At 40.4% G+C, this 18,409-nt stretch overlaps 1 protein-coding gene across 1 annotated transcript in view; it reads left to right on the top strand.

Moving 5' to 3' along the window:
• Positions 1-18,083, top strand: part of GPRIN3 (GPRIN family member 3) — a 74,552-nt gene extending 56,469 nt beyond the window's left edge. The window contains exon 2 of the mRNA XM_081224547.1: positions 7,060-18,083. Within this exon, the coding sequence (XP_081080673.1) occupies positions 7,174-9,522 (2,349 nt within the window). The 5' untranslated portion in view covers positions 7,060-7,173 and the 3' untranslated portion in view covers positions 9,523-18,083. The remainder of the gene's footprint in view (positions 1-7,059) is intronic.
• Positions 18,084-18,409: the final 326 nt, after the last annotated feature.

Below are 18,409 nucleotides of genomic sequence, written 5' to 3'. Positions count from 1 at the left end.
TATGAAGAGCAGGAACTTCTGTGTTGCGTAGTCTACCTCTATTAGCGTGAATAGGTAAATGGTTTCAAGGCTATGTTTTCTGAGTTTTCTCTTGTTTCCCTCATTGTTTGATGATGCTTCTTGCCCAGGTCCCTGAGTTTGCCTCCAGAAAAAATGCCCGTCTCTGCCCTGTGTAAAATTGGTCAACAACTTGGACTCTGGAACCAGATGGTCTGGATTTAAATCTGGTCTCTCCCACCTACTACTTGCATGACTTTGCCTCGGTTTCCAGCTCTGCAAGGTGGAGCGCAGAGTAGGACCATGCCCCTAAAGTTGTTCTGAGGGTTAAAGAAGTTCATATAAAGAACAGCGTTTGGAATATAGAAAGCAGTAAGTGCTTGCGGTACTGTGTGCTTCTCATGTGTTGTGAATTTAGAAGCCGTCTGTTCAAATCATATTTGATGAAAAGGGAGGATATATTTGGGGTCTTCATGCTTCTTAAGGCCCTTTTTACTTCTTGGTTTTTGTCCAGCCCTGCTTACCATGGAATTCAGTGAGATAACAAGCCATGTATTTGTTTTTCTAAAACACTGTGGAACAAAAGAAGAACTGAATAGGGAAGGGATGCAGTGTGTTTCTCATAAGCCTTTATTAAAGTAGTCATTATAACTGAAAGTCCACGACACTGTTGTTAGCACCAAGCAAAGCAGCCCGCCTGGCTCTTCAGCCCTTCTGATTTGCTTTAGATGCAATTCGAAGGGAAGAGCCAATTTTTCAGCTGGTATCTTTGAAGAGTGCATTTGAGGCAGCTATTAGCGTGAGGGTATGCTTTTTTTTTAAAGAAAGAAGCAGCAACTGCTTTTCCCAGCCTGTGGGTGTTTCCTGGGATTGAATCACCTCCCCTTAATACTGAACTGGCAAGATCTGCTGGGTTCAGAATGCAAATGATCCAGGCAAACGTTCCCGATTAAAGGAGGCAAATAAAGCTGGATTAAATAGGATACCAGATGACATTTTTTTCTTTATCCTTTTCTTGAGGATTAATAGTCCCTTATGTTTCACCTCACTCTTCTCTAAGGGTCTTGGTACCATCCATCTGAAGGCTGCTGTCCGATGATGGGTGGAGACGGGGATACCAAGGTCCCTAGAACACTTTCCTAACATCACTAAAGAGATTTGATGACATCCTGGAGCGCTTGTTCTAGCAGTGCAGCCGTTGTGAAGTGGGCGAAGGTATCTGCTGCCCTCTGGATTATCACCATGACCTGCAGGGTATCAGCATCTTGCTGGTCTGGAACTGCCAAGCCTCTCTCCATTCTTTCTGTCTAATGCCCTTCCCACCGGGGCGGCTTTGGAGCAAGTCACAAAGGGCTGAGATTCCCCGCTACCTGTCTTATTAAGCAAGGGTGTCTGTTATGAAAATAGGTAGCGTGGCAGCATAGTGGAACCTACTATTTTCAGAATGAGCAGAGGTGATGTCAGCTTTCAACAAGCTGGGCTTTTCATAAAGTGACCAGTTAATGAATGCCATTGTAGTCGGTGTTAGTACCATCCAGGCTGCTGCTAAGTTGCAAACGACTTACAAAAAGAAGTTTCCCTCTCCTTTGAAGATAGATGGATGATAGGTGATAGATAGATAGATAGATAGATAGATAGATAGATAGATAGATAGATATAGATAGATGATAGATAGATAGATATACTTTTTTTCCTTTCCATTTTCTTTCAAGAGTTACAGATAACAAGGAAGCACATAGAAGGGGCCCAGGCATTACCATTCATTAGAATTCAGTTCAACTGGAATTAGATGTATTCAGCCTTCAGTAAGTTACTTAATCTCTGAAACTCAGTTTCCTTCCCTGTAAAAAGTCGTTAACGTGTACCCTGCAGGCTTGCTGCATTGCTGGAACAAGGCTTTAAATCTTTGCTTACAATTTTAAAGGCAAAAACGTCAAAGGGACCTGCTATCAAGAATCCAGTTCCCATCAGATTTAAAGACAAACTCACTTAGAGATACCATTAGCTTCTATGGGATCCATGCCCAATTCAGAAAGAACTCATAATGCTCCAGGGACTCATAAGAAATTCCATATTTGCTGATGCTGATGAGAAGACAAGGACTCCTTCCTTTACCAAACTTTAGTTAGTCTCCTCTGAGCCCACTTCTTAAATTAGGCTTCAGTCTTGGGCTTCCCTGTCTGTCCTTGCAGAGTCCAGTGTGAGCAAGAATCCTGCTAAGCCAGTTTAGAGAGAATACTCCCACCCATGGTATCTGATCATTCTCAATATCCAATCAAATTCCTCCTCCTTCACCATCCCCCAGGTGATATCTGATCACCTGACCTGCCTTCAGCAATAATCCCCCTATCCTTGATGTCTGTTCTTAATCATTTTCCATCCACTGACAAACCTCCCCAACACAAACCTACCCCTTGGTTATAAATCCCCACACGTTCTTGTGTATGTATGTGGAGTTGAGCTCAATCTTTCGGAATCTTCCTTATCATTTTAACAAGTATAAGAATAATTTTTTCTTTTAACAGAGATCAAAGCTTAAATATGAGGTTTTTTTGTTTGTTTTTTTTGCAGTACGCGGGCCTCTCACTGTCGTGACCTCCCCCGTTGCAGAGCACAGGCTCCGGACGCACAGGCCCAGCGGCCATGGCTCACGGGCCCAGCCGCTCTGCGGCTTGTGGGATCCTCCCGGACGGGGGCATGAACCCGCGTCCCCTGTATCGGCAGGCAGACTCTCAACCACTGCGCCACCAGGGAAGCCCAAATATGAGGTTTTTTTAAAGAGGCTAACAGTGCCAAACTGTCCTCAGAGGGCTGAAAATTAGGTTGGGAAGTCTACTGTGTCAGTGCACTTACAACAAAGCTCTCAACCTGAGCTGCCCACTGGAGCCGGGGTGAGTTATGTAAAGGAGTGAAGCAGGCTAGGTGAGGAATGGGCAGTCTGGAGTCAGGAGCATCCCTGCCCTCTAGAGGGACTGCCCTTATCTGCGCCACCTAGTGTTGCTACCTGGAAATGACCTTCTGAGTGTTTTTTTTTTTAAGAGAAGCAAGAGAGAAATCTGGATTTTTATGAAAGATCAATTCAATGGACAAAGAAAGAAAAGAAAGGGAAGGAAAGAGAAAAAGGGCAAGGAAAGAGAGGGGAAGAGGAAGGGGAGGGAAGGGAAGGGAAAATCACACAGGACACACACACAGACCTGCAGAAGGAATTCATTCAGTGTGTGGATCACCTGTTTGCAACCTCATTTTTAGGTGTTATTAAATCTTATCACAATGGACTCCCATTGCTTTTAAAGACTTTTACTCCTGACTCTAACCCACCAAGTAATTACATTTTTAAATGACCTATTTGTCCAACCTATTAGAGACTATAGATTTCTGCTGTTTGGCTGGAGAGGAGAGGGGCAGATGAGGGAGGGCTGCTTCTTGAGCTTTAGCAGCCTTTCCAGGGCTCCTGGAGTTGCCGTGACAATTACAATAGCAGATATGTCTTGAGAAGTGTTGATTTCCTATCTACCCTTGAATCAAGAGCTTTCGAATTACAGGTGATAGCCAAGCAATCTGGGCTTTTCTTCTTGATTCTTTTTTTTTTAATTAATTAATTTATTTATTTATTTATTTATTATTTATTTTTGGCTGCTTTGGGTCTTTGTTGCTGCACACGGGCTTTCTCTAGTTGCGGCGAGCGGGGGCTACTCTTCGTTGCGGTGCATGCGTTTCTCATTGTGGTGGCTTCTCTTGTTGCAGAGCACACAGGCTCAGGAGTTGTGGCTCACGGGCTCTAGAGCGCAGGCTCAGTAGTTGTGGCGCACGGGCTTAGTTGCTCTGCAGCATGTGGGATCTTCCCGGACCAGGGCTTGAACCCGTGTCCCCTGCATTGGCAGGCGGGTTCTTAACCACTGTACCACCAGGGAAGTCCCTCTTCTTGATTCTTGAATTGATGGGTAATTTAGCCACTATTAACAAAGCAAACAAAAGAAAACATCCTTTCAAAAATCAACCAGTACAATCAGCTCTCTGTAGGAAATGGGGGTAAACTCAGTGACTTCTGAGAGTTTAATGAAGTCCCTCATCTTTTCTAAGTCTTTCAACTTTCAGTTGCTGAACTCTGAGGTGCTCGTATCTTACAGTCCTCTTTGGCAAGCCAGGCTTCTTGGCTCCAGCCGAATAACACAGGAGAGGTTCTGTCCTCCTGGGTTTATTAGACCTTCCAGCTTTTTGTAGCAGGTGGCCAATGTATTTGTTTTTAATTGTCTACACCTGGATTACAGATACATTAAAACCTCAAAAATAAGATACAACCATGTTCTTATTTCTAAAAATAACACTCTTTTAAATTGTGTTTTCATTAATATTTCATGCCATGGGTTAAATTTTTTTATTATTTTGAAGTTTGGCAGGGCTTAATAATGGCCATTTTGGAGGGAAATGGAATCAATTAACACCTTTTTTGTGTGCAAGACCCTGCACTGTGTCCTGTGGAGTGAACAGAAAAGAATCAATAAGCTAGTTCCCTTACCTCCTGAGACTTGAAGGACTTTGGGAGAAATGAGGCATTTATACAAGTAACAGCGGTACAAAAACAGTACATAAAAAGCACAATACAAAGGACGCAGATGACCATAGCTGTAGGATTTTGAAAAGAGAGAGGGACTTTATGACCTGAAAGGCCTTAGAAGGCTTTCAGAAAGGATATGGGATTTAAGTGGGGCTTTGAAGAATGGGTAGGCTGTTTGAGGATGAGGGGCTCAGAGAGAGGACTAAAGGTATAATAAAGACAGGTGAGAAAGAGGGAGAGGAAAGATGGGCTGGCGCCACAAGAAGTGATTGAGATAGAAAACTCCAGAAAGGAAGAAATGGAGTATAAACCTGGGGACATGGTTTGAATGAGCAGAAAGCTGTCAAGACCAAGAATATTTAACCCATTAATATGAATAATGAAATTAGAAGGAAGAGCTGGTTTGGGGAAGAAGATAAGTTGGATTTATTGTTAGATGTCATATGATAGGTCAGCCAAATAACATTGAACCAAAATATAAAATTATTTATTTTCAAAATCTGGGCTCAACCAGATTTGCCTTTGCCTTACTTTGACCCTAAAGCTAAAGTTAAGATTGTGCTGTTTGATTTATTATCCAACACATGCAAAACAGTAGGATCTTTGATTTTTGGATCTGGAAGAGTCCTTAGAAATCACATAATTCATTTCACCAATGAGTTCATTTGGGGTGCAGAAAGATTAAGTGATTCCCATGAGGTCACAGAACCTATGAGTGATAGAGGTAATATTAAAACAGTCATCTACTAATTTCTGAACCATTGCTGGAGTCTGGTTTTCCTTTCTTAAAAAATGTTTATGCATAAAGACACATGAATAAATTTTCATAAATACTTTAAAAAATTCAGATATACTTTTTAAAATATACTTTTAAAATCCAAAATACTTTTGGATACCTCCATCTCCTTTTCCCTGTTTCCAAAGTCATCACACTCCCTCTATTTACCACCTAATATGTCTCATTCTGTATATTTTTAGAATTTATATAATCATACACAAACATATCTGTACACACCCACATAACCCATACATATGTAGTGTTTTAGGTCATTGTTTTACAGAAATGAAGACATATATGTTCTTCTCTGTACCTTGCTTTTCTCATTCAACCATACCTTGGGGAAATCTCTCCCAAGTGAAAAGTTATAGTCTAATTAACTGTTTATTTAAATGGTTGTATAATGCTCTACCATAGAGCTTTGTCATGATTTATTGTGCCTTTCCACCTAATCAAGGAGATCAGTTTATTTTGAATTTTTTGTCTCTACAAATAGTACTTCAATAAACATACTTGTACGTATATCTACATATGCTGGTATTTTATTTCTATGGATAGGATCACCGGGTCAAGGACATGTGTATTTTTAGTTTTAAAAGCTAAACTGCTTCCCTAAGAAAGCTGCACAATACACATTTGCACATACAATTAATGAAAATACTTCCCTTCACTAGATCTCCCCAGGCCATGGTGTTATAACATTTTTTTTAAGTTTTTGCAAGTGCAATTTGTGTAGAGTAAAATCTTATTGTTACGTTATTTGCATTTATTTGAGTACAAATGAATTTGATCATCTTTTCATAAGATTGTTGGCTATTGGATTTCCTATCTTGCAAACTGTTCCTTCATATTCTTTATCCATTTTTCCAGTGGATTATTTTGTCTCCTTGTACGTTTTTAAGAGCTTCTGCTGTATTACAGATATTTTTGCCTGTCCTCTAGGGTTGCAGACATTTTTAAACCTATCGTATCTGTTCGTCATCTTTTGCCATGCAAAAGTTTTGTCATTTTTAAGTCACCTATGCTGATGTTTTCTCTCATGGTTTTTGTATTTTCTGCCTCGCCAAAAGAAGCCTACCTACCCTGCCCCTAGATTATATTTATGATCCTACGTTTTCTTAACAGGATTATTTATTTATTTATTTATTTATTTTCTATTTTAACCTTTAATCTCTCTAAGTCCATCTAAGATTTATTTCTGGAATTGGTGTAAGATAAAGATCTAGTTTTCTTTTCTTCCCGTTGAATAGTTTGCCAGCCCCTTATATTAAATAACCCATCCTTTTGTCACCAAATTGAAATGCCTTTTTTGTCATATATTGAATCCTCATTTATATCTGGATCTATTTCTAGATATTCTATTCCACATATCTGTTTAGGCCTATTTCAATACTTATTCATTTGATTACAGTAGCTTTATAGGATTTTCTGATATCTGGTAAATCGGATTACTCAAATGAGGTAGTTATCAAGTGCATAGGTAAATACGTTAAAAATCTGTTTGCTAGACAGCAATGGGATGCAAGCAGAAACTAATATACCAAAATAATACCTGTATAATTAAAATAATTTTTCCAGAATCTTTCTTCCCAAGATCTATTTTTATATCAACAGATATGGGAAGAGAAGTTTTCATGGGCTTATGAGATCTTATACAAGTGACAATTTGGTATAGTTTCAATCCACAAATACTGTACTGTATTAATGGTACTATTTCCTTGATTCACAGATTGGTCCTTCAGAGGAATCATCTCTGAGTGCATCTTCACTGTGAGCTACGACTGCTTCCCAGTGGGAGTGCTGCTCAGGGGAGAGCTCTGAGATTTTCCTGAAGAGAAATTCCATGGGGACTGTACCTGACCCTCTGAGATCGGCTAAAACTTCCCTGATTGCAGCTTCTGGAAAAGAAGAGGACCTGGGAGAGGTTCAGGCTGCTTCACCTCAGCTTCAACCAGCCGTCCTGGGTAGGAACACCAATGGCCTTTCTGGCACTCCTGCAGAGCCAGACCTCAGTCCCAGGACAGCTGCTGAGGCCCTGATGCAGGCCAGTGGGCATGAGGCCGCACAGCCAGCCATGTCGTCTGCTGGCATTGTCAGTGAGGTGGGGAAAGCATCTCCCACGTTCAACTCTCCTGGCAATACCCAGCTGCCAGGGAGCAGGGAGCCCGCAGCGCCAGCCCCATGTTCTGCAGCAGGAAAGGATCTGATACATGTAACACTCACCATGCCAGCCAATCAGCACACCCAGCCGGCCATCCCAGGGGACCAGCCCAACTCCAGCCTCCCATCAGGACCTGAAGACACCCTGGTGAAATCACAGAGAACTGCAGATGGAGAGCAAGCTGAGAAGTCAAGTTGTCCGGTGGGAGGGATCCGTGGCAAAGATCAGGTGCCCCCTTATTTTCCTTCTCAAGAAACAATCCAGGCAGTGGTGCAACCTGCAGATACAGCAGCCAAGGCGTTCAGTCCCGCCTCCGCTCCTGTAGGCGGACCTGAAGGGGAAAGGCAGCAAGCTGTTTGTGATTCCCAGACGAGGTCCTGTAAATCTCCAGCCAGAGAAGTTAGATGTTCGGAGAACAGACCACCCTCTCCCACGACCTCAGACCCCCAGGCCGTGACTTCGGTGGCACCTCAATCATCCCACCTCCCTAGCAAAGGGTCCATGTTTCCTCCGGGTCCAGAGAAGATGCTGCCGCCAGCACAGCCTCAGGGGTCAAGGCTCAGAGAAGTGAGTACGATGACCAACCAAGCTGAAAATGAGATGAAGGAAGTTCCCCCCAGGGCTCAGCAAGATGCTGAGGTGCAGGCAGTGGCCAGTGTCGAGAGCAGATCGGTGTCCACCAGCCCCAGCATTCTCACTGCGTTCTTAAAGGAAACCCCCGCTCCAGAGCAGTTCGAACAAGAGCAGCTGCGTGTCGTCTGCCACGGCAGTGGCCACATGAGCCACACGTTGGAGCTGTCTGCAAGCACCCCAGCCCCCCGGGAGGCGGGTCAGTGCCTTGGCATCACGCCAGAGGTGCACATCCAGTCAGCTGCAGCTGTTTCTGCAGCTTTCTGGGGGGAAGGTAAATCAGTGAGCCTACCGGCTGAGGTCCTTAAAACCTCATCAATCAACGTGGCATCCAGTAATGCTCAGGCTACATGTAAAGAAGATGGCAGGTCAGTGGGAATGACCCAGGTGGGCCAAGAGCCCGCCTCTAGACAGCTTTTGGGTACTAATTCTACCTCCCTGAAAGCTAGCCTCAGTGACCAGATTTCTATCGGTGCAGGATGTCAAGCTGAAACAAGTCACGGATTAGGGAAATTTGAAACGAAGCCATCTGAGTTTGCAGCAGAAACCACCAGTGGCCACCAACCAGACCCAGACTGGAAACTCTCCAACTCTTGTGGCCCTGCCAGCAGAGCTGCCCAGTCCGGGAGCTTGGATCTCACTCATCAAGGGGACGCAAGACAGAAGAAGCTTGCATCTCCTCAGATAGTAAGAGAACAAGAATCTTCTGGCATCGATATCCTGGACCCGAGGGCAAGGGCAGAGGCCAAAACTGTATTGCTCAACCCTAAATCTCAAGAAAGTAGAGGCACCGCAGCAGCTGCCAGTCCTACACCCTCCCCAGTTAGAAGGAGCCAGGAGGGCAGCGTGGAAGAAAATAGACAGCCCAAGACAGCCACCAGCCTAAGCCTGCCGTCTGATTCCATGGGGGACTCCAGCCCCAGTTCTGGCAAGAGAACCCCTTCTCGCTCCGTCAAAGCCAGTCCCCGCCGGGCCAGCCGGGTCAGCGAGTTCCTCAAGGAGCAGAAGTTAAATGTGACGGCAGCTGCCGCCCAGGTGGGACTCACTCCAGGAGAGAAGAAGAAGCACCTGGGTGCTGACTCCAGGCTGCAGTTGAAACAGTCCAAGCGTGTCCGGGACGTGGTGTGGGACGAGCAGGGCATGACCTGGGAGGTGTACGGCGCCTCCCTGGACCCAGAGTCCCTGGGCGTTGCCATCCAGAACCATTTACAACGACAAATCAGGGAACACGAGAAGTTAATCAAAGCTCAAAGCAGCCAGAGCCGGAGATCCATCTCCTCGGATACTTCTTCAAATAAAAAGCTCAAAGGCAGGCAGCCCAGTGTTTTCCAGTCCATGTTGCAGAACTTCCGACGGCCCAACTGCTGCATTCGTCCTGCTCCTTCTTCTGTGTTAGACTGAAAAGGAACATGTACGGGAGCCCTTGGATACTTTGACGGTCTTCATAGATAGCCCCCTGTCTATGTCAAAGCTTAGTGTTTTCTGAGAGGCCAGGAAGAGAAAGCATTAACTTGAGGAAACTGCTATTAAGGATTGCAGTGTCCTTGGATTGGGGGTCCATAAATAATACATCATTTCAGTCTGAAAGAAAGAAAAGAAGCAAGCTTCACCGAAGGTTTATGACCTTAATTAAGAGGAAATAACATTCAGTGGGTTTTTTAATATGATGTTGCTTATAGAATAACATGATCATTACACATTTCATTTTGTATTGCTAACTCAATTTATCACACTGTGGTATTTCCATGAAAATCCCTGCTTTATATTAAAAATAGCAGAAACACGGTTATACTTCCTAGTCCATTGCAATGAGAATGCTGATACCACACAAAATTCAAGTAGGTGATGAGAAATGTCATGTAAAAAATGGAAACAAATTTGACTCATTCCTCGGCCAGAAGATATTAAATAAAAGCATTTAAATGCATAAAACGCCAACTATGAAGTAATATTTGTCAACATCTGCAGATAACCCTTTTTATGAACCTTGTTATACCCGTTAATAAACGTAAGAAAGTCACATTAGGAAAAAAAATCAGCACAGCCTTTGACTACGAATACTGTGCACATAAAACATGAATTTATATATACACATTTTCCTGCGCTGAAGGAGAGGGTCATCTCTGTGATCGTAACTAGATTAAATTCATATTTCCTTACCCTAGAGGAAGTACGTGCGACTGAATGCTTGAAGAGAGTCCTCAAATTATTGATAATACTAAATTTTATGTTGTTCGGGTGTTCTCCGACATTCGACTGAGAAAGTTATGGTTCTGGTAAGGAATTATAAATAGCCAATTACCAAACACTTTTTTCTGTGTTGAAAAAAAGAAAGCCTCCTGAGTAACAAAAACAACAGGTTTAACTGAGACTCCTATAAACAGGATGCAATTTTTTGTTTTGTTTTGATTTGGTTCAGTAGTTTCTCATAGAAAATGTAGTCAAATAGAAATGAACTCGCTCACTGTTTTTGTATGTAGACTAATATCGTCTAATTACTTACGTCTAATCTGTGGTAAAAAGGTAACCTCTGCAAGCCTCTTGATTTTAAGAGAAATACCATCATATCTCATCCTTCGAACCCAATAAAAGAAGCCGCCTTTACAAAAACATGTTTTGAGCTTTGGGTGGGCTTCGTCCTTGAGAACACAGGCATGTGTTTGAGCTGAGCCCTCACCTGTCTCCATAAGGGGAGCATGTCCCTGGGGCCCATGAGTGCTGTGCAGGGCACTGGGCTGGGGTGACCAACAGTGGCTTGAGTCAGGGTAGTGAGGAAGAGGGGAGTGAGCAAGGGTCCTTGAAAGGCTTCCCCTCCTGGACTTGCAGGGAGGTTGCTGGTTTCCACCTTGCTTTTAGAAAATCACTGTTAGAGGTTGGAGGGGCATTGGCTGCCTTCTCTAAACGCACTGCCCTTGATGAGCCAGAAAAGATTGTCTGGCCGTGTATTCTCTCTCCAGAGGTTCATAAATGCCATTTGTGCAGTAAATGCACAGTTTCTGTTTTGGCTTTCTTTTTTTTTTTTTAATTCTCTTTTGAAGATTCTGAATATATGGGGGTGCGTGGATCTCATACGTAAACTTTAACACCACAAGCTACACTGGACATAACCTAAATTAGTAAATAGCCATTTATTCCTTTCAAAGCCATTGGACTGTCGATGAAGGCTGTGTAAGTAGACCAGTCACAGCATTCTCAGAGCCGGAGAATGGCAATTAGAGTTGTTAGACTTGAAACTTACAATGAATTTTTTAATAAAGCACATGTTTCAGTTTCTTACCAATTGGCCTCTAGTAAGAAGGTTATCTAAAGTAGAAATTACCATCAAATTAGCAGTCAAATTATTATTAATGAATTGAGTCTAAAACTCTCTCTTTTGGCCTTAAATACCCATGTGTCGTAGTGTTCATGTCACTTCTGTAGAAGATGCCTTGGCCAGTATGTAACCTCCCTCCTGTCTCGCTCACTGGCTGTCTCCCTCACACGTGCTGTGTACACGCGGAGAACACCTTCTGTATACAGTGGCAGCTGTCAGCAGTACCCATTCCAGATGGGCGGGCCCCAGGTCACCCTCTGCTCTGAACTGGCTGGAACAGGCTGTTCCCTGCATTAAAATAGGAGGAGAAAAGGAAGAATTCAGCATCTGGTAGTAATATTTGTTTTCATGAGTTTGGAGTAACCCCATGATTTATAAATAGTAAAAGGAAACAGAGGCTGAAGAGAGTTGCAGGCATTTGTCACACATTAAAAATAAATTAATAAAATTCAATAAATTAAAACTGAATTTGGTGTTGTAGTTATGCCCCTCAAATTAAAGCTCAATGTGTGATGGAGTCACTTTAGCTGATTTTCTTTGGGACTGAAACTAACCTTTACTTCTTAATCTTTAATTTTTTACTTTCGATCTTTACCATACTCTAAAGACTGTCACAAAATGTTATAAAAGCTTTCTTCTCGCTTGCTGAATCTTATAGAAGGAACAGCTTTGAAAAACAAGTCACAGAAGTGAACAGGAGCCTATTTAAGACAGCAGTGTTTCTGCATTATGATCCCCTAAGGACCCTCAGGACAAAACCTTGATTTGAAAATGTTCTTTCACTTCGATCTGTGACACAGCGTACACATTCAGGACATCATTTGTGGTTCCTTAGTTTCATTCAACAAATGAAGTTTCAAAATAATTTTCATGGCAGACTCTTTGAACTTGCTCTTCTTTTCCTTACCTGCATGGCACACACTGGGTTGAAAGCTGGTTTTCTCCTTCATTTATTTTACTTACGTTTTGGTCCTTTTGAATGCATTTTAGTTGTTGAAATAAATGGAGGAGATATTTTATTAAGTAAATAAGATAAGATATCTTTTAAACCAGTAGCAAAAGAGAGATGAGTTTGAACATCTAAATGTTTAAAATGTGAAGATGCTTACCCCGTGAATATTAGAATTTCTAATTTAAATATTGATGTTTCTATCTTTATACGAAAAATGTGATCACTTCAACTGTCATATCTATGTATCTTCAGTACTTTTCTAATGATGTCTTTCTGGATTATTACCCGTGGTGCCACAGACCAACTACTTTACATACAGTAAAATCCTAATGAAGCTTTGTGTTTTGGATCAGTGGTATAAGTTAAACATTTTGTTAGGTCAAAGTTAACCAGAAACCTTTTTGTTTGCATCCAAAATTTATAAAAATATGTATAAAGAATATTACTGTTTTCCTACCTTGACAAGTCAGCTATATTGACTACAATTTGATGTTTGATGACGTTTAATCTATAGAATTGTCTAATATTTATTCTTTTGGATACCATTGTTCTCCATGTTATAGGTTAAATATCATAATTGAAGTAAATTGGACTGAACATGCATGTGTAACATATACCTAGAGGTTGAATTTCGGAACCAATTTCTTAATAAGAGCTTATCTTAAAGTAGACAGCAGAAGAGGAAAACAGCTTTGGGTTGCATTTCAGAGTATTAAGGTTTTATAGTTCCTAGCTTATTCTAATGTTCTTCCTGTCATCTCTTGGAGTTCCTATCATTCGGGGAATACCTGTATATATACCACATGAAGACTAGAATACGATGTGACTTTAAAATTTGTTTACAGAGGACATATATGAGTATGCTGTTAATGTAAACTGTTTGACTCTGTTGTATCCACTTCGTTACTGTTTTGCTGCCAAAATGTGAGTTGTCTTCTCTTCCTCCTACATACTGTGCAAGTGTTAAAAAATTTGTCCATTTCTAGTACCACATAATTTACCACATCCCTTGTCTACTTTTTAAGAATCAGTATAAAGAAAAACAATACATTAGGGTAAGGTTTGCATATAGGTATATGTGTTTTTACTGACAGTTGGGCACTTGTAGCCTTGTGTAGGCCTCTACCTGTCTGACTTACTAATCGTCTGCAATGCTGCCACGGAGATGGCGCCGTTTACTCTCTCCAGCTTTGTCCTAAGTGGTATTTGAGAAATGAAGCCTGTGAACTTCCCTTTGTGATAGTAATACAATGAACTCAGCAGTATCTTGGATAAATGAGCTGACCGTCTTGTCTCCACCCCTGTTTTGTCCACACCGTGAATCAGAAGTCTGCCTCAGTGTTTGCTATTTTATATTCGTATCTGAGCATTTTGTTTTCTGTTAGCAATGTTCTTTGATTCCACGTGTGGCCCCTTTGGTTGACTCTCTCCACAGGTGGGTCTGCTGCTACCACCTAGCAAATAACAGGTGATATGATGAACCTCCTGTCCATCTTTGTAACTATATCCTTCTTAAGGAAATTCTGCAACCGGCTGAGTAATTATAAATGTCATCTGTGCAGACCCATGGGCTTAACGATGTCTACAAAATTTTAGACATTTTTGCAAAAGGGAAAAAAATAGTCTAGTAAAGACTGAAACAGATTTCCTTGAACTTTATCCTACGCTTGGAAAAAACAAATTCTCCTTGGCTACAGAAATAAGCTTGATTTGCAATAGCCAAGGACATAAACGAAGATGGATGGAGGTGGAAAAATTGTCTCACAATCAGTGACATCTGCCAGAGTTCATTACAGCTGCTCTTAACTGTGAACATTCACCAGCTAAACTACTCACTAGCCACAACCAAATAACCTCTCTCAAAGCAAATCCAGTACATCTGTATATATGTATAGATTAAAAACAGCAACAACAACAACAAAAAAACCCTGAAAAATTACTGTTGGCTATTAGGTAAATCAAGGTGATAATTACAAAGGACATTGAAATAACAGCAGGCCTTGGTGAAATGACTGTGGAGGCCAGAATGGTGCAACAAAATGTTATTCCCAAGTTTGGTGTGTTTCTTTTTGTAAGACCCAGATATCTCAGTTACTCATCATGAGAATAAAGACTGTTGATAATGAAATTAAAGCCAAGCAATAATGTGCCAAAAAGAGGCAGTTATACCAGCAAGTGCATCTATCATGGGCGCACCATTATATAATTATGGTTTGCTCCATTAAGACTGACCGTAACCCACAGGGTAAAATAAGCAAAGGCATAATTTCTGCTTTCTTGCCGGAAAAACTTGTCTAGGAGCTCCATAAAAAGGTACAGCACTCGTGAGCATTAGATTTTATGGTTAACAGCTCTGTTTTAACACTAGCCAAGACCAAAGGAATCACCAAGAATCTTGCTAGCTTAAAACTCAAGACAGCTCCAACCCGAAACTTGGTTGAAATGGAGGGGTTAAATGTCTGGTAATTACTCTTCCTGGACACTAGCCTGTAGGAAAGCAATTCAGTTAACTCTGCCTAGAGGATTACCAGCCTTAGCTATGAAAAAAAAAAAAAAAAAAGGGTTCTCAAATGCAAAATAACTAAAATGAGAGTACTCATATCAAAAGGGGCCTGAAATAATGCCTTACAGAAAATGATGTTCCAGATGGGCGTTTCTAAATACTAATTCTTCATCAAGTATCCTTTTGGGTTCAAGCTCAAAATCAATTGGCTGGAATAAAGATCACATATTTTACACTTCAGAAAAAGATACTGATGATCAACCGGCATGGTGTTAAGTATGACGAGAGATACCCTAGTGACTTAAGTGTGTTAAGGAGAATTAAATGTGGGAGAAATGCCAACTTCTTTCTCAATCTCTTAAGATGTGGGTAGGTCATCGTCTTATTTCAGGGTGAAAATGATAGCTTGATTTTTAACATTGCTGCTAGCATTACTCTTTGTTCCTTTGAAAATTAAATTATTCTTCAGCAAAACTTCTGAGCGGTTAAACATTTTTTTTTCTGGTTCATATTGCTTTTGTGTTATGTAACAGAGCAAACTATGAAATGAGCAAAGGGGGCTTACCCATGTTTATCAGTATCTCTTAATGATTTCAGTTTAGACTTCTTGGCATTTATTTTAACCACATCTTTGAGTAAATTATTTTCCATAATGCTTTCTGTCATGTCTTAAGATGATGTTCGTAGATCAGGAGATTGCAGTATTACAGTCATGCTCCTCAGTCCCTACAGGGGAGGAGAGACTAATTCTTGTTTTTGAGGGCATCTGGAAATACCTTTGCCTGAGGTCGAGAAAGGTCAACAGGGCCTGAAAACTCAAGAAGGAAATATACTAACAATTACTACTACATTTCTAAACGTATTTATCTCTGCTGTACTAACGTGTGAACACTATGCTGTGCACTATTACACTGTAGCTGGTTGTGGTACGTCAGTACATTCTGTAAGTGTGTACAGTCTGTAAGTCGTTGGTTTTCTATTTTTATGTGTAGAAAAAAATAACATACTGTATCCCATTTTAAGGCCAAGCTCTGTCATGAGGGAGGCACGTGGCTGAAAGTGAATAAAACCAACAAAAGTGTGTGTGGGGGGTGTGTGTGTGTGTGTTAAGTAACAGAATTTGTCCTTTCATTTTTGAAGGTCAGAAATGGCTGTTGTTTTTTTTCTTTTAATCCTCTCCGAGAGTAGATAACATAATTATCACAAAGGTTGAAGTAGTCATCAGTTCATTGGCATGTTACTAAATATGCCAGGGCTAATTCCCCACCATTAGTCACAGGTAAGGTCAGTTCTTTGACCACTGGGTTGATTTACATTCCTCACACATCTTCTCTGTGTTAAGTGTGTGATTAGGATGTACATACTATGGGTGTGATTGTGTACATACCTTGTATGAATTATCTAAATCTTCAAAGCAGTGCAGGAAAGCAGGAAGAAGAAAGAGTTGTTCAAAAGCCTCAAAAGGGCTAATCAATGTGTATTTTCATTTTCTACACATAAAAATGTATACGTAACATAACTGTAAATAGCTTACCCACATATATATGCACACATAAATGCATTTTATTCATACTGGTATATTTAAATCAATCACGAATTAAAGCAACTAATTGAAAACTGCATCTTTTCATAATTGTTCTCTTTTACATATGTTAATATCAGATCAGATGCTCCCCATTAAATGGTGTTACTCCCTGGTAGCAGATTTGGCACCTAGGAAAGCCCAGACCCACTGAGTCGTGAAAATCTAGTTGGTATCTTACTGAGGCACAGACAGGTACTTAAGCAGCTTCAAAGATTTAATGCTCTTCTTTAAGCACCTAATTTTATATGTGGAAATGACAAACACCAGGGAAAACCAATTATGTTTCATAGACTTCATTTGTGCATTTATTAGTATTTTTATTTGCACAGGCTGATAAAAGCCCTACATTTTAGAGATGTATCCCTAGATTTCAAAAGTGTATAATCACTCGAAGTGAAGCATGATTGCAGGCATTATTCTCTTGAGATGAGCAAAACAACGTTTGACAACACCAGAGAAGTCATAGCGTAAAAACTTTATTTTTTAAAATTATAGATGATGCTGGTAGAATAACAGGATATTAGCAATTAGGATTTCCTTAAGATGGACTCAAATAAATTACTATTATTGACAACAAGTGATACTGTATGGACTGGATAACAAGATTAGAGTCATTAGCCAGAAAATGCCAACACTGGATGACGTTTGTCAATTTATCATAATTCCAATCAGTGAATCGATGTTGTTTTAGTTTCTCTCATTTATTTGAAAAGGAAGTACTCTATTAGACATCAAAAAGTCTGATCTGGTTCCTAAAACCTAATATGATTTGACCCTGATTCCTTGACACTAAAAATTATGTTGGCTGGATATTAGGTTGAAGTTATGAACAGAAATACCAGAATTGCCCATTAATAGAAAATTTTGTGTGGCAAAGTGCAAATATAACCACTTCTCAGTAGAAAGTTAATAATACCATTTAGTACATTTTCATATTTTAAAGACTGAATGTGCCATCTTCATATCTTAGATTTAAAAAAAAAAGGTTAACAACCATAAGAACACTACAATTACAACTATAGCTAGCTGTGTTTTTTAACTACTAAAAACATACTTCTTTATAAGAGCAGCATACATGAAATCTTGATGTCAATATCTACTGTTGCTTAAAAGATAAATGTATGTAATTATTGTGGAAGATATGTATTAAGTGCCAACCAGAAAAATTATAGCTGTCAATATAAGAATCATATATGTGTGTAAATACTCAAAAGAGAAAGACCAAAACTGTAGTGTGATGTTAAATCACTGAAGAAACGGTAATATTTAAAATGAAATTCCATTTATGAATGTATCAATATTAGAATCTAAAGTTATGTCTTTTCATGATATTGATATACAAAGGTCATTAAATTGTTTATTTAAGAAAGCCCCCATCCTCTGGAAGGAAATCGACCTACCAATAAAATTTCATTTGCTAGAAAACTTGGAATGTTATGATAGATCAAGATTTTGAAATTACCTACACATCCACCCTCATTTTGGATTTGATTCTTGAATAGATGAATGAATGAAATTCAAGTGATGGCTTAGTTCTACCCTCGAAAAAAATGTCAAATATGATTTTTTTGCATTTTACTTTCCATAATAAATGTAATATAGATAAAAAGTTACAGTCCTTGTTTTTTGTTATTGTTTCTGCCACTGCTGTCAAAACTGTTCTCTTAGCCCTAGATGTTTACAATCAGTTGATTTTCAGTGTGACACACTTCTGCTAGGTATCTGCAGTGGAGCTGAAAGTATTTACAATGAAAGGGTTTATTCCTTTGGTTAAAATAGAATTCCTATGGAATCAACAGTGCCTGCAGGTCGTCAGAGGCAGTGGTTTTCCCTGCTCTCAATGGCACGGTGGGGTGTGTGTGTGTGTGCACACATGTATGAACTTTTTGCTCCGTGAGAGGTGATGAGAGGTTGACATCCATGGAAATATGGGGG

Source organism: Mesoplodon bidens, assembly GCF_964165515.1.
Source record: "Mesoplodon bidens genome assembly, chromosome: 1".
Lineage (NCBI taxonomy): Eukaryota > Metazoa > Chordata > Mammalia > Artiodactyla > Ziphiidae > Mesoplodon > Mesoplodon bidens.
This window is presented reverse-complemented; position numbering and strand designations above follow the sequence as displayed.